We start from the raw sequence: 20,181 nt of genomic DNA, 5'->3' as shown, positions 1-20,181 counted from the left end.
CCCACGGATTCTGAGAACCGAACCGATGACGGGTTCCGAAGAAACAAGAAAGCAAATCTCACCCGATGGCAACGAAACAAAAACAACAAAAAGCGATCATTTCGTTTCGTGCCTCCTTCGCGTTTGCGTCTGGCGCAAGAACCACGAATGCGTAACGCGTCCTGTTGCCGATCGGTACGATCGGTCCGGCGGTCCGGTACGCTGGCAGAATTAATTATGCCATTGTATCGGGAATATCGGAGCGGGTGTTTGTTGTGCGTTTTTTTTTAACTTCGGTTGGCTCCTACATCGCACCGCAACCGAATCTTACTGACCGTTCACGGGGCCGGGAGGTCCAGCAAGTTGACTCCGGGCTTTTACTTCACAAAACTTACGGATTGACCATTGCCTTTTTCGCGCTAATGTCTGTATGCAAATGAACCGGTTCCGCACCGCGTTCCGGCGGCGAGAACGTCGCTTTTTGTCGCGTATCTGTGGTTTTTGTTGTTTTTCTTTTATTATTTTTTTTTTTTTGTTTTTGTCCATTTCTGGAGTAAAGTGTATACTTTGATGAAATTTTCTGTTTCGATGTTTAAAGTTAGCTTAAGATTGCGAAGCAAAGGAAAAACTTAGTTTCAGTATGTTCCCTCCGTATACATTCAGCATACCTTAGATTGCGATGTGACATAATCAAAAACATAAGCGTGTAACTTGATCTTATCTACCGGTCTTTAGGTCTTTAGTGATTAGATTGTAAATCACCCGTGGCGATAGAATCATAGTTATGGGTCACCATTGCGAAAGTAATGTTGAGTGAGCGTGATTGATCACCTTTGTCGTCCATTTCGTTTGAAGGTAAAACCAAGTGCAGTGCAGTTGATTTCGCAGTTTAGAAACATGAAAGCAGGCTGAAAATATTCTGTTCCAAGTGTTTTTTTTTAAATCGGTGTGTTCAACGTTTAGTCAAATTTTTGGTTTAGTTTAAAATCAACTCGTACAAGTTGGTGGCCATAATGTGGAAAGCCGTGCAGTAAGAAAACCATTCTAGCTCAACGCAACCCAAACGGCATTAGTCCATTATAACGAAGGTCTTGGGCCTTACACTCAGCTAGTCGATGCCGCAAACAAGTGCAACTAGTCGCCGTACAGCAGCAGCAGCAGCAGCCATTGACAGCGATCGGTCCATCGGCAACGGTCCACGTGCGCGAAGATGATGACCGAACGGCGGAGCGATTTCGTGCTAAAGTCCGGCTATATGGTGAAACGGTCCCAAAACAAAAAACGCTTCACACCGGTCAACTACAAGACGCGCTGGTTCGAGCTGACGCGTTTCTATCTTTCGTACTATGATATTGGAAATTTGGAGGTAAGTTTGAAGTTTCGGCGCGGGCATCCCTGTATCTGTGGGTGCAAAACCATCGTCGGTTTACTTAAATAGGGCTGGCGGTTGTGCAGTGAAGGAAATGCATTTAATCCGACCGACGAAACGTCGCTTCCAGGGTGCTTTGGAGTGTGATGTATTTTAACATATTAATCGCGCGTGTGTGTGTGTGTGTGTCCTGCGATTAACTTAAATTAAAACCAAAAAAAAAAACATTACTAATAAAACCGTCTGGCGACGGTTCGATTTAACAGAAATGCTTTTAGTTCTAAAAAAATACTCCCAAACGTCGCATACTTTGATGCATTGGAAGTGCAGAGTTATGAATGTTGGGAGCATAACATAAACCTAAAAAGAAAAATATAACACCCGATATATTGTTAACAAAAAGAACACAAACCAAAACAACACCCCAAATGCTCGCTGACATCATCATTCTAATTCACCAGTCATCGGTGCGCCACAACAAGCCATTCCACCGCTTTACCATCATCAGCGCATGATCATCGGAAACCTTTCATCGATCATTGTCATCAGCTTTTCGGGCAGTGAAAGAATCATGTCGTCGCCCCGTTCAATTAACTGTAGTGCTTCTAATTGCGTGTTTAGTATGTGTGTGTATGTGTGTTTTTCCTTTTTACGGATTTTTTGGTGCATTCGAGAGTTTCTCCGTCTTGTTCTGCTCATGTACGGCGGGGTATGTTTCCGTACCGGAAGTAGAGTATCTTAATCTTGGCAAGATGTTTACCACCCAAAACGGTTCGGACTAATACAGACGCGGTCGCACAACGATAACCACCGTACGCTTAACAGACCGTCATCAATCAGTGTCATTTGATTTGTTTTACGGTTCTTCGTTCATGTTCTTGCGAGAAGCGTCGTGCAAAAAAAAAAAAAGACTTCGAGATTAGAGTGCAGAATCGATAAAACTGCACCAAATTTATTCATATGTTATTCCATATCGTTTCCTTATTTTATTTTGTTCACTATCGTTTCTTTCTTTTTGTGTTTTTTGTCTTATACTTTGTTCCTTTTTGTCACGATATTTTAAAACAATAATTTGTATAATTTGTGCAACAAACCCAACGCCCGTGCTCCAAATAATTTACTAACCTTCATTTACAGTTTGTGCGTGAGTGTGGTAAATGTGTATGAGTATAGTTTTAGCCATAGAGAAGCATTTGGCAACAGCGTGATGTTGCATGCGTCAGAGAGTCTAGTTTCGCCCTAGTGGGTTTAAAATATAATAGCTCCTTTTTCGGATTGTTTACAGTTAAGGTATGTAATATTAATATTTATTTTTTTTTCACTGTGTACCGTACCGTTTATCTCATCCAACCCGTAGCATCGTGTATTTAATGTTGATTTATGCTTAATACTTCACTGTAATGGTTTTTTAGACTTCAAAGTGATCAATTGCATACATTTAGGCTTAAACGGAAATTGTACAGTGATACCTCGAGTTGCGTGCTTTATTTCATATCATAAACTTGTATCGTACCTCAAAGCAACTTTTTCATTGAAGTTAATCGAAATGCCACTTGTCCGTTCTGATTAAAATGAGTGGGGCAAATTTGGTTGAACATCGTTTCGGGCTGAGGTTTAGTCTCGAACTCTTCCACTCTTTCCCAAATTCTCAAGATCTTCTTTATATGCTTTGTAGAATAAAAACGTTAGCTCTAATTAATATTCAAATTTAATTAATTGGTGCTACGAATAGGTAGCCTTTCGGTCGGCAGCTCCTTTGACTTATCCTCGACGAGGTCGTTCATGTGTCCTATTATACTGATACGTCGAGATCCAGGGCTTCGCAGGCCCTTTCAGCTGTAAGTCCTCAGACCACAGGAGCTTCCAACCAGACCAGACCTGAACAATAATTCTCAGGAATTCCAAGGTGCAAAAGTGATCCTTCTAGAACTCTCGAGGGCAAAGACTTGTGTTCTGCGTAATCTCAAAGGAAAATGAACGTCACTTAGTTTGAGGTTTCTATTGAGGTCTCGTATCTCAAAACAATTATATCTCGAGACGGTCGTATCTCGAGGTACCACTGTACATATTTATTTTTCTTCTCTAGAAAAGTTTGTTTTAATACGGATTTTTATAATTTCATTTTACTGTATCTGCACGCATGCTATTTTTTAAAATATCGTCTCATTTAGTAAAAAAATCGTTATCCCCTGCACATTACTCTTCGATTGCCGTTTTGACCCACATCGTCGGTTCGGTTCGGGTTTGATTGGTCCGATTTGTTCACATCCTCTCTCTGCTGTAGATGAGTTTATCTTCCAAGGCGCAGTAGTTTTGTACTGCCGTATCATGTTACTGGGGGTTTTGCTCGCGATAGCTTCTAAAAGCATATACGAGAATAAATTTCGCACACACTATCGCGGCGGAACGCGTGTTCTTTGCCGCGTAATAATAAACCAATCCGACAGCGTATGGCGCGATAGAGCGTTTTCCCATAGATCGCCACCAATCGCACCACCGCATAGCGCAGCGCTTATAACAAGCTGATTAAAGACGCCGCAACAAGACGTTTGACGTTGTTGGAATATTTGCGGCCCTTCCCACTTCGGTTCTGCTTCGCTATCCGCTTCCACCGCACGGGGCGGCAAAAACCTAACCTAACAAACGGCAAACAAATCATTCACATTATTCGACAACGGATGAATCGCGGAATTGGACTTGGGCAAAGGTGAAATCAGAAGAAAAAGAAACGAACGAATAACCACACACATCAAAATCCACACACATTTTCCATCGCTACCATCCCCCACGGACTTGCAGGGGGCTGTCTTGGGTGTCCGCATTCAGTGAGAACCACTGGTTTTGGAGGCACGATCGTGCCCCGCACACGCAACACTAACCGATGCAACCTTTTTTTTTTTTGGTTCGTCTATTTGCCTTTGGGAAGCTTTTGTTTTCAACTTGCCGCCCTCCTAAAATCTGCAAAATCGGCAAGATTTTAGTCGCCCCGGTAATGGTAATGATTCATCTTGATATCATCATGAACGGGCGCGGAGGGAGAAATGGCACACGAAGCCGAGCTGCCGCTGTGTGAAAAGTGCGGCTTAATAAATTTGATATTTACCTCAGCGATCGGTGATCGTAACGCACCGATAAAATGGCGGGTAGAGAAGCAACAAAACGCAAACCACCGAACCAGCGTTGGACCGGTGTACTTTAAGCCCGGTTCCGTTCCGCCGGTGGTCCAAATCCGAGTGTCAGCGGTGATTATATTTTAGCGGATGTGGTTTGTTGTTTCCTTTGGTCGGTTTTGCCGCCGCGGCGATATGCGATTTTTTGTTCCTATAATTTGCCCCGTTTACTAAGAACCGTCCACGGGGAGGGGATGGAATTTTGCACGCGAGAAGCAGCGCCTTGATTGTGTTTAAATGTATCGTCCAGTGTTTACCTTTTTGGTCCCGGTCTGTGTGCATGTGATGTGAACCGGGAGGACGCCAAAGGACACATCTCGACACGACAAGACATTTTTTTTTGTCGGTGATAATTTATCCCCTTCTTTTACGCTTACGCTTCGATTCCGGGGTGATCTCAGTCAGCGACACATTCCCACGAACAGCTCGATCGACTTTTACGATCCGGCCGATCGGACGTGTTGTTGGTCCGTGGTGCATTCGGACCGATGATGGGTGATGAGAGAGTTTTCTACGAATCTTCCGCCATGATTCATCTGCGCACCACGATTTTGGCCGTGGCGGCGGGTGGACATGTTTATTGTCGCACGGAGCTCATTTAAATATTTGTCGAACGATGCAATTTAATTAACATACTCAGTTTAATTGTTTCGCTGAACAATAGCGGGGCACATTTTTATTTTAGTGTTAGTTTATTTCGGGAACAATCCGGTACCCACTTTCGTATTATTTATGGTGATTTATGATGGACAGATTCGTTTTAAACGGCGGCCTTTTAGTTTTGAACTATGTGAGGGGTTTTGATTTTCGAATTGATTTTATTCATGTTTTATGGTTGTTTTTAATATTCGGTATGATTTATGTTTGGTTTTGTTGGGTTTTATTAAGGTAGTGTCTTGTCATTAATCATCATTCGTCCATAGTAGAGTTTCATATTTTTCAGGATGAGGAAATTTTCAAGGTCCTTTGTTATAAGCCTTTATTATTCTCAGATTATAATATGGTCTTAAAAACAAAAAAACCCCTTTTACAGTACTCTATTTTCTGCTTCTTACCTTTATTTTCTTCATATTTTATCTTCCTTATCTTTCTAATGATTATTTGTATAAGATTTTTATTTGATTTTATTAATTTAATCTTTTTTAGTTGGTCATTAAGGTTGTTTCCAGCCATTAGCCATGATTTGTGCAGTTTCATGAAGTAGTCATTCTTATATAGCAGAGTTTTATATTACAATGGGCAGTTTTTGTTATTGTTTCTTTGCTTGTTTTAATTCTGCATTATTCTCAGTTTGTAATATCATGTTACGCAAACAATCTTTTTCAAACTCTATTTTCTAATTTACATTACTTGCTTTCATTGTTTAATCAATTTGATCTTCCTTACCTTAATGATGATTATTTATGTTTTGTTTTTATTTAGTTTCAATAATTTTATCTTTTATAACGTTGCTTCCTGCCATTAACTATGCATTGTGTAGATTTATATAATTATCTTGCTTCTATAGCAGTGTTTTAATTTTGTCACTTAATGTGATTTATTTGTTTTCTTCTATATACCTTTATCATTTTCAATTTGAAATATCATCCCACATAAAAAAGCGCTTTTTTATATAACTTTATTTTCTCTCCAATGTTGTTTTCCCACTACTTTTATTGCACAAAAAATATCTCCTTCCTTCTGTCTCACACCATATCACCATATATCCTTTTGTTTTCGTTTTGTGCAAGAAAATTCGCCTTTTCTTGTATTTTTTTTTTGACCCACCGACGCGCATTTGTCCTGTGTCTCTTTGTGTGTGTTGCGGGGGCCGCAGGTTTAAATGCCCCTTCGTCACAATGTTGTGCCGTTCATTATGTTTCACGTGCCGACCGGGCGCGCTTCAATGGGTGGGAGGAACCGACCGGGTGGCACTCCCTCGAACAGGCCAAGCGCTGGGCCCAGCAGCAGTAATAATAACTGCACACTCGGTGCGCAATTTATGCGATAAGTGGTGGTTCGTCCCTGTCCTGCCGGTTGCAGTTTGAACCAGGAAGCGCGCTGGTAAAAGCGGGAACTGCTGTTGTTTTGCTGGAAGAGGTAGAAATGAAATGAGGTCGACGGTCTTATGGTGTTGGCATGGTTGTGTCGCATACTGTTTTTTTTTGTTGTTGCTTCTATTCGTTTGTGCTGTACTGTACGGTGGCTACATAACGAAACTGGCAAACAATACAGGGAGAGGATACTCGAACACAAAACGGTTAGATAGACAGTGAAGCGCTCGGAAGTTTTCCCACCTTGGTCAACACGTTTTGGGAGGGAAAAGGGTAGGGAAAAGAGGTTGAAGGGGGGGAGGATAGGGAAAAGTCATCAGGAAGGGAATTCTTTGCATTGCATGCGCATCGTTCAGCATGCATTGGAAACCTAGCAGATACAAACTAATACTTTGTTATATTTGGTGTACTTGAAGAGTTGATTCAGTTGTGAACGTTCGTCCCGTGCTTTAGAGGCGAAACAGTTTTAGTGGCATGAAACAACTCAATTAATGCATATTGCATTCAAAAATCCTTCAAATAACATAAACAAAAATATAAAAAGTATTAAGGAAATAGGCGAAGGAGATTTTGCCCGACGCTAGTTCTACACGGCCGAAGGATCATCGCTATTGCGCATCCTTTTCGCCAATCGAGTCTAGTGTTCCGTTTCACGTATGGGTGACGATAAGAAACGGATATATGCTTTATCTAGTCGAACCGGGCCACTGTATTAGTATCGATGGCCCTACTGATGAATGCGAAACACCACCAACACCAGCGTGCTGGTTTGAATTTGATTAAGGATGCGGCACTGGCGCTGGATGGGCCGCATTATTGTTGATGTAAGGGATTAATGGGGCGCCGGGGTTTTTTTTTTGTTTGTGATTCACCACACCCTTAGGTAGGGGTGCCCACAGTACGCGTCGGGATTTCCCCTTTTTCTATAGTCAAAAAAGTGCGGCGAAACTCTTCAATGTGTGAATATTGGTTTTATGCTTTGGGAGTTTCTTTAAGTGCAGTTTAAAATAAAAATTATTAAATTTTTTAAATAAAAAAAAAAATGTTGTGTTTTGAATGTTTAGTATAAAACAATTAAATTAAATTTATTAAATACCGAAGGTCCACCTATCACTCTTTTTTTTCGTACTAACCCTTGTTGCATTCCTGTTCAACACCCCTAAAAATTGGGTGCTTGTAGAATTTTCTCGCCCGCCACCGTAAGGGTTCGCGGGGTCGGAAAACTCACCCATCGTACACACACACACACACAGACGTGCCCGTTCCTTTCGGGACACTCCTCTCTCAGCAGCACACTGTATTGGTGCCATACATCAGCTGGTAGTTGGTTGCGGTATACAAAGCGCGCGCGCGCGCGCACACACACTCTCCTGTATTGGTATGGTCGCGCCTCCGCAAGGAACCGAGTTTTCCCGTGTGTTCCCCCTTTTTAGCGAGATTGGAAAACCGCGTTTGCGTGCCCGCTGATGCGAGTGTGTTGGTGGTGTCGGTGGCCAAAAAAAAAAAAAAACAGCCGTACCACGGTGTAGCGCCCAGGAGCCGCCCAATCCTGTTTTTACGTGACCACGGGACGGGATAGACAGGCGGTTTGCTGCGTGTTGGAAGGGCGTCCACAAGCGTCAAACGTTGCAAAACGTCGTTCGGTACGGTACGCCGCACGGATAGTCAGCCCAGTAGGCGTTAGTTTTGTTGTAGTCCGCGACACAAAGTGGCTGTGAGCCCTGTTCCCCCCAGGAAGCGTCGTCAAAGCGTTGTGAATTTGGTGGTGATTTTCCGCTTTACTGACGTGAGGTGATCACGGTTTTCCGGTTCGATTTGCTTTCTTCGGTGCGGGTGAAATGAGGAGCATGTTGGTGTGAAGTTGTGAAGCCGCTGGGAGGTGTGTTTCCGGTACGCTTGTCCTTACGCTTGTGGAAAATCTCTTCAATCTCGCTATTTTTTCCCCCGTGTGGTTCCAGATGTTGACGGCTTGGAAGTTGCAAGCGCCAACCGAAAGGATCACACTCAGCGCCCGAGTACCATACGCGCGTTGGTCAATGAATTGGATTAATCATCAGTAATCCGTGTGGAAGTGGATATTTTGGAAATTTTCATCACGCAGCAACACACGCCACCCATCGGTCGGGACGTGCTTTTCTTGCCGAATCAAATGGCAAATCTTACACCAAGCGGCTTTTAACACAGTAAAAGGCAAAACAAAGCGAAAAAAGGATTTTCGATTGACAAGCCGTGTGGGTGTGTCTGTGTGTGGAGGAGCCGCGTGTGTGTGTGTGCTCTTTTCGGTACGCAGAAAATACAGATCAGTGTGTGTTTGGGTGCGAGCGATCCAGTGCGTGTTGACCATCGGTGTGCGTGTTTGTGTTCCGGTTTTTCGGGGTGGACACACAAGAATTCATCCCGCAGTAGCAGCAGTGCGTTTGCCACCCTTCGCCACCCTTCAAAACAAGCCAGCAAAAAGGGTCGTTTGCGGGTTGGCAGTGTGTGCTTGTGTGTGTGTTTGTATTTGGCCGGCTAGACTCGGTTTTGGAACTGCGTTTCGAACGAACTTTCGATTTGGGATTTGGATTACGAGACGAAACTGTTGACGGGAGCGCGTGCAGGCGTGCTCGGGCGCACTTGATTAAGGTTTAAAGAGGTACGTTAGACGTGCGACGTGCGTTGTTAATTGTGGTAACGAGGTTATTAATTTCATGCTTTAAAACAAGCTATAAAACTTGACGACTGTTTTTTTAATTTATCTTGTATCCCTGTGTGTGGGTCCGGCAATGTTTTTGCTTAAATTAATTTCGTTGCAGCTTTAGCCAATCCGCATCTTGCATATCCTTTTAAGGCATTATATTTTATTGGTTAGAGTCGTGGCTTTAGCCTGCTCCTGGCTGCATTTGTGGATGTCCTGCATGATCCTATCCAGCGGCAGGAGTCACAGGGAGTGGAAAATAATTTCTGTTGGCAGCTTGCACTTGCAAACACCCCATTTTGCCGGAAGGCACACTCAATCTTCTTCCAAGGAGTTTCACCCTTGCCCCATCCCTGGCACACAGCGGGCAGTTTTGGCAGCTGGCCAATCAACCTGCTCGAACGAAAGCGGAAAACCTTGGACCTGTCTCCAGGTCCGGCAAACGACCCAGATACGTGCCCTTGTGTGTGTGTGTGTGTGTGTTTGTTGGTGGTCCTTATTTAAAACTACATTAATATCGATAGTTTAGTGATTATAGTGTTTTAACTTTATTGAATTAAAGTTGCGGCATTAAACAGTTCAAACAGTTTCGCTCGGAATTTGGCACCTAAATTGCCAACCCCTTTGAGGGCAGCTCTTTATCTGGGCAGGGAAAGTCTTCCTCTTTCGAGCCGATTTTCTCATTTCTGGTTGAATGCTGTCACATTAATTGAATCCAGCCCTACAAACAAAGCATGACAGATGTGTGTGTGTGTGTGTGTGTACGTCATTGGATCGGAAATCGAAATCGGCTTTTGTTTTGAACGAACCCGGTTCCCGACGCCTTGTTGCCCCCTTTTTTGCGCAGTCGGCATCCCCGAGGTCGCCAGTAGGCAGCAGGAGGAAGTGCAGCATCTTTTGTTTTTGGACCACTAGTGGCCCCGAACCGGTGGCATGGTACCGTCTCCCTACACTTACCGTGCAGTTCCTACGTGCCGGGGACATAAATCAGCTATCAGCTGGAACAACAAAACCCCTTCCTGGGCCGGTGTGCATGTCCATGCCGCGCCCGGGAGCGCATCGTAGCTCAGCCAGTTCTTTCTCACCCTCGTTTAATAAACCTGAAGCATGAATGGCTTCATCCGCCGAGTGGACCTAGTTTTCCGATCAACAATGCATCGGAACCACCCTGTTTGTACTGGAGGGCTGGCATCGCGCTAATGCAAGTCTTTTCACGGGACACTGCGCGGGACGGGACGGTCCCGTAACACGACACCCTCTTCCTGGTGCTTGAGATTTGGACGTTCCGTTGGTCGGTTGTGTCGCTGTGGTGAAAAGGATCCCCCGGGTGGGTGAGGTCGGACTGTGTAGCATGATTTATAGAACGCTACAAATCTTGTGTGTGTGTGTTTGACAATGTAATAGAAGTTGATAGAGAGATGCAGCTTGTTGATAGACGAATGCACGGAAGGATTGTGGTATGACGGGAGGTTGAATTTAATCTTCAATGGCAGTACAAGAATGGAAGCTAAAGAGGTCTCGATAGATCCTCGCCCTTATTTGTGTCCCATTTCTCAGACAACCCCTTGCTGTGGGCAGAAGAGATGGGTGAATCCGCTCGAAGCCCACGGGGAGGTGGGAACGTTTTGGATTTCTGTTACATACCGAAGACATGGTGCGGCGGCTGGAGTCCGTATTTCGAACACTATTGTTACCTTCAGTTTACATTTCATTTGCCGTATTGGGAGACGTCTTTCGGCGGACGAACGCCCTTTACTTTCGTTCGTAAACTGAACAAGCGGTTTTAAAATGAATCCCTATTCGGCTGTGATGGAAACGATGATTAATTTATGTCGCGTTTCAGGGCCTGATTGAGGGGGATGGATGTGTGTGTTATACACCTGCATTAGCGCTCTATTTGTAGCTTGAATGACCTCCGAAAGGGATATTGTCCCGGCAAGAATGTATTCTGTCTCTTCCAAGGGTCGGGCTTTATTGAAGATCCCTTTCTTGAGTGACAAATTGACAGGGTTTGATGAAGTTAGTTGTGGAATTTCGATCCCAATATACCCTATTGGTTGGCTAAAAGGTCAGACCAGATGTACTTTCTGCGTTTAGATTGAAGGAGCATCCCACCAGCATAATTAATGTACGTTTGATGACCACTTGAAATAATGTAATGATTAAAAGGATGCAGACCGTAAAGCTCCTACAAAGTACAAAACGAGGTTCAAACCCGCCTGAGAAACCGTTCCTACTGTCTTGCATCTTGCCGAAATAAATGGTCCACGATGATCGGCACCACCTTCCAGAAGCGGGTGAAAACCCTCATCCCGCAAAGGTCATCGGACGCTAATCCTTGTGCACGGTGAATAATTTAGATCGATGGCCCGGAACGGATAGAGTTCTGGGGCTGCGGTTTTAAAATATTACCTTATTCGTTCCACCCGAAACAATTCCGCCGGTGGCAGCGTGACGTGTACCGTCGGTTAGAAAATATGATGAAGCGTATGGTTCTCTGCTCCATACCTTGCTGTCTGTACATCAGCCGTCATATAGTTCTGGAACAGCCGTACGCAGCATGGAGCAAGTTCTGCAAAGCACTAGCGCCTTCGTTTCGATAACGCGGTGAAGACAGGAAATAAGACACGTTCACGGTTCTGCACGAACGCTGCAGAAAAGTGATATTTCCGGCACCGTTCTATATTTCTCGCAGGAAATATGCAGGGAATTGAGAAGATGTCCGTGCGAGGATGGATTTGATGTGCTTTTCCGGTGGTGAAGTTTTATTGTGAGGAATAACTTCTTCGTTTCTTGCAATGTTTAAATACGTATACGCTGTTTTGTTTATGTTCTAGTTGAAGATCTTTCTGTATCTAGTGCATGCGCATGTTTTAATGTTCTTTTAGTTTGATTGCTCCTTAAATATGATATAATTTCGTTAGTTTTATATTTTTTTTATAATTTATTGGCTTTATTTTCTTATTTCTAATCTATTTTTTACATGTTTTCTGAAAAAAAAAAACTGTCAGTTCCGTTTTATTCGCTCTCACTTTCTCCATCCGATGCAATTCTGCGCTTCTGTTCGTGTATTCTGTCGCTCTTTGCTTCTGCTTCAGCTTGACACCAAGCCTACTGCCTACTGAGCTTGAGTGTTCAAGCAAGCTTTTCATCTTGCATCATTTCCATCACACTGCACCACACAACTGTTTTGCTTCACAGCGCCTCAGCTAACTTAACCGAGCACCGAGTACTAACAATAACACTTGCGTTAATGTTTCCTCTAACAATACTTTGCCCTAATTCTGCGGTTTTTTTTTGGGGGGGTATTGGCAAGCGCGCGTGTGCATTATTAAGTGCAATAAAACTTTTGGGCAGCAAAAACACAAAGTTTTACTAATTGTTGTTTAACTTCTTTTTCCCCCCTGCTTTGAAACGACGAACTTGGGTTATGGTTCCGACCATCTAGAAACGGCGCGAACGGGGCAGAATCAGTGTGAAGGGAGTGCGGCTCGTTGAACCAGCCCTACTGCACGGTGAAGGCGGTGATGCAGCGGCACCGGATGTAAGTTTTCGCAGTGCGCTTTGCCGCACCACAATCCAACCGTTACTATTATCGTTCCTTTTTTTTTTTTTGGGGCTACTCCACAGGGCTATCCTTTTCAAGTAGGATACTGCGAAAGTGACGGCATCTTCCCTGGGACGACACTGCCACAGTATACGCTGTATCTGGTGGCGGATAGTGAAAAGGAACGCTCCGAGTGGATCTCGTCGATACGTAAAGGTAAGGATGGGCGCTGCCACTTTGACGCGCAGTTTGATGCTATATTTTATCCTTGTTCTTACGTCTTCTCTTTCTTTCTATCCGTAGTCTGCGAAGAGTATAGTCCGAAGTCGTTCAGCTACCATCTGGGACTTTGGCAGGGCAGGAAGTGGTCCTGCTGCCGAAGCTTAAATCGTCGAGCGCTCGGATGTCAGGTGGCAACGGTATGGCCGGAGTACAACAATAATCCAAGTAAGTGGCCACGATGATGCAGTTTTTTTGGGTTTTCGTTGGTGGGTTGACCAGCAAAGCCCCAATTTTTAGCAATCTAATTGAATTGTTGGGAAATCTTTGAGAGACACATGTGTGGATGCAAGTTTAGGAGATGTTGTATATATTATTTAAGTTAATTAGCCTTTTAGAAGAAGGAATTATTTAAATACTCTTCAAACTTGAAGTGTTCATGATATTGGACTCTTTGTTATGTTAAGCTAACTGATCACAGGCTCACAGGAATTTAATTGTGTACTGTTAAAAAAGCATATGGGGGTGTCAAGTAAGAGCTACCCGGGAATATTAACATTCTTCACAGGTTTGTTTCGTGCAATTACTGATGCCTATTCTCCACCAAAAAGGACCTCTGTACTTAAAAAAAAAAGAAATATCTCGCACTTGTTTCAACACAAAACCCAAATCTTCTCTGAAGGACAGCAAATTGTTTTATTTTCTTTTAACCTCCATTCTGCATGCGTGAACATAAAACATAACATCTTCAAAGCAATTCTCTTCAGAATGCTGATTTGTTATTCCGTATGTATGCGTTCAATTGACGTTTCAATTGCTTTACCACCTGTCACGTGTAGTAATAGGTTTTTGGGGTTAGGTTTTTTAAGCTGTTTAACTTTATCCCTATTCCAAAGGCAGCCCTCAAGGTCAGTGGCGAAATCGCCTTCTAACGATGGACGTTTTATGAGCAACCGAATGTAAATACGAAAACTGTCCCGAAAGGTGAATGGGGAAGAACCTTTCAGGAGGACAGGTTAATTCCCCTATTTCTGGTGTGTTTTGTAGGTGGTGGCGTTACGATACCACTTACCTGCCGTTCTGTCCCAGTTTGAACGTGCAGTTTATTTCTTCTCCAGTTGCTTTCTATGCTTTCTTTTCTGTCCTCTGCAGAAGCTGCCTGCTTCCTAATGGTGCCACCAGTTTGGCAGTGTGTGCTCTATTACCCACCGGCCATCCAGCACCACCATCCATCTAGCGAAGAGGGATTAATTTATACCGCAGCTCGGTAGTGCGCTCGTGCGTTTTTCTTTCCTCGGTTTCATGCTCTTCTTTTGCCGTAGGTGGTGTGTGCTGTAGGCCTCTGTAGTGAAAAGGAAAAAAAAGCTATCGCTTGCTACACCGGATGTCCCGGCAGCAGATTGCACCGTGCTCAAGTCCATCGCTTTGGTAGGCTTTCTTACCGCATTGGCACTGCGCCGTGTTCGTAGCGTTCGCAGGCGTTGGTTCTTATCTGCACCTTCTTGTGAACCCTAGACCCAATTTAACCGTTCAACGGTTTTCCGGGGTATTCGGTCAACGGGGCAGCTGAGTGTGGACCTACTGGCAGGGCGGATTGTTTCTTTTTCCCCTTCGCCCTATTACCACCAGATATATTGCCGTTGAAGAGGAACGTGCGGCAATTGCAACCGTTTATCCTCGGCAGGTATGAGCGTAGGAAATCCTTTTCTTCTTCTCCAGCGTTCTTCGCATGGGAAGGGAAAGTTTGCTTCTAAGGTGTCCCTACCGGAGCGCACGGCATGTTGTCTCGCAGCTATAGAATGTGCCTAGAAGTAGAATAAAATATACAGAAATGCATTCTTGGTAGACATTCTTCCTTTCTTACCTTCAATGAACAATGATGGGCTGAACATTGTGTCGTAAATTTTTTTCTATTCTCTTGCTCTTTATCCCGAAACGGAACTAATTTATCCATAATGAAATGGCACCAAACATGCAAAGAATCCGTGACAAATGTGTTTCCAAATACGAACTTCTTTCAGGGAAGAAGGAAGGATGGTTTCAAAGAAGTTTTCAATCACTAATTCCGTTTTCTTTCTCTCGTAGTAGCTGGAAGAACTTGTTTGCTGATGGATTTTGAGTATGAAGGATAAATCAATTCGGCACGGTAACCTGGATTCCTAAAGCAAGAAGAAGCAAGGAACCTTCGTTGCGATAACTCAGGAATGTGGATAATTAGGTGTGGCTTTACAGTCACAGCTTGTAGCCTTATTTTTTTTGTAAAAAATACCAAAACGACAATGAATGAAGCCATGGACGAATGAATTGGCGCCTTTAGCGAGCAAGATAAATCGAATTACTCTTGAGCGTTTAAAGCGTTTCAGTTTAAATATGCATATGAACCCGTCAAGTGCTGCAATCAGATAAACCAATTAACGCGTATCTTATTTGCATTGATAATAGCGCACCAAACAATGTATCACTTCATTCCCCACGGTACGCACCAGAACCGGTGGCGTGATCGTTTCCCACCCAAAACGATCTGTTGTATGCGGCCCAAATGGCATAAATTCTGAAATTGTTTGCAACCATGCAATGTGCCGCCCGGTTGTAGTGAAACTACTCCAACGTATTTACTTCCCCGTTCGCGCATGTAAAGGACGGAGGGTTGGTTTTTTCCGCTGTTCCGACTCATCGTGTCATTTTCCGGTTGCTTGGCGGTTGGTTCGTGATGAGTGAACGATCGGTTGGCATATCCATTTCCCATCTGCGGGGCAAACGGGTGGGGGGCCACGAGGAGCCAAACATTCATCTGTAGATGCACGCACTACAGAAAAGCCGGGGCTTTGCAACATCGCTGCTGCTCTTTTTTCTCACCTCCTAATGATTCACGATCACACACACGTGCCCACGGCTGGGAAGTAGTTAAGCTCCGAATTGCAAAGGAAGCAAAAAAAAAATCAACTCGCTGTAAGTTTATCAGCAATGAATAGTAATTTGCTTCTTAATCGTGCGCATCAACCGCATCCTTCGCCGTCCCGATCGGTGTTGTTCAACAACGCACGGAAAAGGTATAATCGTACGCTGTCGGAGCAGGTCAAAAACGAGTCGTGAGAGGAAGTCATCATCGTGCGTTTTGATTAGCTGTACGTTACATCAATCATGGCTAGAGGCGAAAGTGTTTTTTTTTCCTGTGTTTGTCTTTCTGCCTTTTCATTCATCGATTGGCGAGAGAGTAGTTCATGAAGATCTACAGAGAATTTGAACAAAATGGAGATTATATTACCATGGTACAGTACATTGAGGGGTAATGGAAACAGCAACAATCAATAATTTATGTTGTTATAAAATAACTCCTAATCAAAAGTTGCAGTGCAAATTGCCTACATTTGGGCGACAATTAAACATAATTAAGAACGAATAATGTTCGTTGTATATATGCATTTTTCTTTTTTGCAAATGACTGCATCAGTAACATGATTCACTCGATCACCCAAAAAAAACCGGAAACAACCGATTCGTACCTCAAGGGTCGATCGATTATTGAGACGAAATTCCTTTTCCCTGTGTCGGTGGTACACCGCAAAGAAGCTTTAACGACTTTAACCTCGTTGACGAACGTGTCCATCATTGAGGGCAACATGTGTTGTGGTTCGTTTCGCACCCCGGAACCAGCAGGAAAGGAGCACTGGAGGCGCATGCAAAAGCATAAAACCGGAAAGGGGTCGTGTGCCAAAACATGCTGTCCCAGCCACGGCTTTTCTAATTAGCGTCATTAGGCGTTTGGACCAACGATTCCAGCGCGTCCACTGCGATGCTGTCTGTGGCGAACCTAATGATGGCGAGCGGTGGCGTTCGTCTACTTTTGGCCCAAAACGAATATGCACGGAGGGCACAACCGGTACGTAACAATGTTGTTATGTACCATCTGCACACCCAAAAAAAAAAATTTGGCGAAGGAAAAGGGGAAAGGAAGAAAAGGTTTCTTATGCATGACCGTGATTCGATGTTTAGTACCGGAAACTGTATTCTGTGTTTTGTGTGTTTGTGCGAGGTGCACCTGTTGCGTTGCTTCAATTAGCATTTTATTCTCGGCCAGTACTGCCACTGCCGGAAGCGTGCGCGAGTTAGAAGTTAATTGGGTTTGGCACGGACGACATCAGTGCAGTTCCTAAATGCACCAGAACAAAGTCCTTCACAGTGCGCCATGTCGTTGTTAATTTGTAAGCAATTTTCGGCAATTTCGGCATTCGGCAAAGTGTAATTATGAGCTTAATTTTAAATGCATTCAAATACGCTAATTAGCGTATGCCCCCAATAGCCGAAATGACTTACCTTGGGAAGACGTCTGCAAGCCTTCCAAACTCATCCAATCGCTGCTCATCTAATAAATTCTAAGCGATTTGCATATGATTAAAATTAATTCACAGTGTTATATCGTTTTAGATCAAGTCCCATTAAAATAACAGATGTTTCATCGTGCCTTTATTAATCAATCGTAGCATTTTGTTGCGTTGATTGCCCGATCGGACGATCTTCATCGTTTCTTTCCCGCACCAAACCAAGCGGCCACCAAAGTTCAACGATTCCATGTTTGATCGTATTTTAGTGGAATTGAAACATGAAAATCATTCCAAGAAATGCGGTGGTGCGGCTTTACCCGTCGACAATAAATGAGACGAATGGGGAGTCCGTGTATGTGTTCAGGTGTTCCGGTGAACTCCCCGGTCGGAGGTGGATAGGAATAAAATCGAAAATGTTTAAATGCGATGAGTTTTACTACCGTCCGCCGGTCGGTTGTTTGAGGGTTTCGGTCGCGTTTTTGGTGAGGTTCGTCACTGATGCATGCATTGAAATTTATCGTTCGTTCGGGTCATCGTTGAGGTCTCCGGCCGTTTCCCATTCCGGCTGTCGCTCCCCCGGGAAAGGAGGCTTTTTTTTGTAACGGGTGGTAGTAATATATTTTATTCTTTCTCCACACATTGTGGTTTGTGCGAAGGCGCGATCAGTGACGGACTGTACGCATGTTTTGTTCGCCGCACTTTAATTTTTGTTCTTCCCCCCCCGAAGGGGTAAGGACTAGTGCGGCTGCATGCTGTGACGCTTGCCGTGCTGCTGTTCCCTTTTTGCCTTTCGGGTGGGTAAAGCATCGGGCATGTTGTGTTGTGCTGTTTGATGGGCATCCGTGCGGGTGCGCCCTCTGCCCAAAAGGCCAAACGCCAGTTGGTGTTTATCCGGAAGGCTTCATAAGCTTTCGGGCGAGTTGATTTGTTTGGTGAGGATAATTCGAATACCGCCACGGTCGTACCGACTCGCGAAGTTTTATAGCCGAGCTGTTAACTGTGGACCTGCGCAACGTGTGAGATTATTATCAGTTCGTTTTAAAAACCAAATGGAGGAGAGGAATGTAATGCGCTGGGATGGCAGAAACGGGGTTGACGAATCGGGAAGAAAGTTCATTCTTGCGCATCATCGAAGAAGATCGACATTTATGGTGCTTCGTTCCCGGTTGAATCGGGTCTTTTTTTCCCATCTCCGATACCACCAGAACGAAACTGAAGTGAAATAAAGCTGTATGGAAATTGTTCTTTACGTTTCTCCTTCTTTACCGGTTGGAAGCTGGTGTTTTTATTCGTTTCTTTTTCTCTCCTGCTTAGTTGCCATCGCAAGGGAACTATAATTCGTAACGAATCGAAACGAAGTGGAAGTTTCCTAGTGCACGTGTCAGCCATATGTCGTCCAATGGTCCGTTGACCCTACAACTCATGAATAGACGTAATTGAAGACTAAATTAAATTTATGTTTGGAATTATTCTTCTAGTGCTGATTTCCGATAATTTACTTAGTTAACATCGTACCAATATTCTGCAATCATGCAGCCAGCTACAATTGCTCTACGCGATAAGCTCTCGTACACTATCGCTTCTGCCAATCTGCACAGATTCGAAGTAAACCCATCAAACCCGCTCCCGCGCTCATTCCAAACCCCCGTCGGACATGAGAATCCGTTTGCGATTTTGTGTCTTTCTATTTCGCAAACGTTCGGTTTTTGCACGACTGCCGGACCATTTTTTTTTCCATTCGCCAAGCATAAGGCGTGGGACCTGCACCAAGGTGTTGTGAAATCAATTTCAATAAATTATTCAAATGATCGTCCAATACTCTTTCCCGGTTCGACGCGGTTGGAGCTTTTTTCGTGGCCCGTTCGATGGTCGTGATGTTCCCGGTCCGGTTCTCGGGTGGATCGACCCGGTTTTTTTTGACGGTGGAATAGACAGTGCGATGAGCGAAGCAAAGGGTCCCCGGACTGTCGCAGATCGTTTGGTATTGAATATTGACGTCAGCCAGCATCATTCGGGGTTTGTGATGTTGGGCTGTGGTTGCATTGAGGAAGATTCGCACGAAAGCACACGAAGAAAGGAGAGGATTGTTGCTTCTTGGTAGTGTATTATTGACCTTATGCATTCACTTATGGTACTGTACGAAGCAGGCAGATAAGCGCAACAAAGATACGATAGCAATTTTTTAGTTTGAAAGAAAAGGTTATCCAATATAATTATGTGCTTAATATTTGTTCTCTTACGCTCTCTTTGTTGGGCTCATAATAAACAAATTTATATTGGTCCCACCAAATAAAAACCTTTATTTTTATTATTTAAAAAGAGCGTGATTATATCATTGTGACTGTTGTTTTTAATTAATTAAATTTAAACCTTTTGTGGAACTGTCTCCCGTCGGCAACATCAGACTGTTTGCAAGGCAAATTAGTCCAAAAGAACCTCTCTGTCTCTCTTCGTCACTATGATACATGGCCTGTTGTTCGCCGACACCACTTATCTTAACCCCTGGACTGGCCCGATCTGATCATACCCATACCTCACCCACCCTCACCCACCTACTAGGCACTGGTACGAACAACCCGAGCTGTGCAAATTCTTTGTTGTTCTGTCAGTTCCGCCCTTTATTATTACCATTAACCATACAAACCGTTCCTTCCTGTATGTAAGTGCCTTATCATTGCGATCGCCCAGCGGGTACAGTCCGGCCCGGATACGTACCGCGTACATTCGCATTTTCCTCCCAATTAGCAGCTCATAACAATTTGCTTAGCTCCAACACGGCTTGCCCCCTCGGTGGACCAAATCGAGCAGAAAGTTACACGTACAATTACAGAAAACCTTCAGCATTGCTCCACAAGACATTTGTTT

General features: G+C 44.0%; 1 protein-coding gene across 1 annotated transcript in view; it reads left to right on the top strand.

Annotated features, from left to right (window-relative positions):
• The first annotated feature begins 1,189 nt into the window (after nucleotides 1-1,189).
• The window catches only part of LOC128715381 (tyrosine-protein kinase Btk29A-like), a 65,138-nt gene continuing 46,146 nt past the window's right edge, over nucleotides 1,190-20,181 (top strand). The window contains exons 1-4 of the mRNA XM_053810272.1: nucleotides 1,190-1,345; nucleotides 12,677-12,772; nucleotides 12,859-12,991; nucleotides 13,079-13,222. Of these exons, the coding sequence (XP_053666247.1) occupies nucleotides 1,190-1,345; nucleotides 12,677-12,772; nucleotides 12,859-12,991; nucleotides 13,079-13,222 (529 nt within the window). The remainder of the gene's footprint in view (nucleotides 1,346-12,676; nucleotides 12,773-12,858; nucleotides 12,992-13,078; nucleotides 13,223-20,181) is intronic.

Source organism: Anopheles marshallii, chromosome 3, assembly GCF_943734725.1.
Source record: "Anopheles marshallii chromosome 3, idAnoMarsDA_429_01, whole genome shotgun sequence".
In the NCBI taxonomy this organism is placed as follows: Eukaryota; Metazoa; Arthropoda; class Insecta; order Diptera; family Culicidae; genus Anopheles; species Anopheles marshallii.
This window is presented reverse-complemented; position numbering and strand designations above follow the sequence as displayed.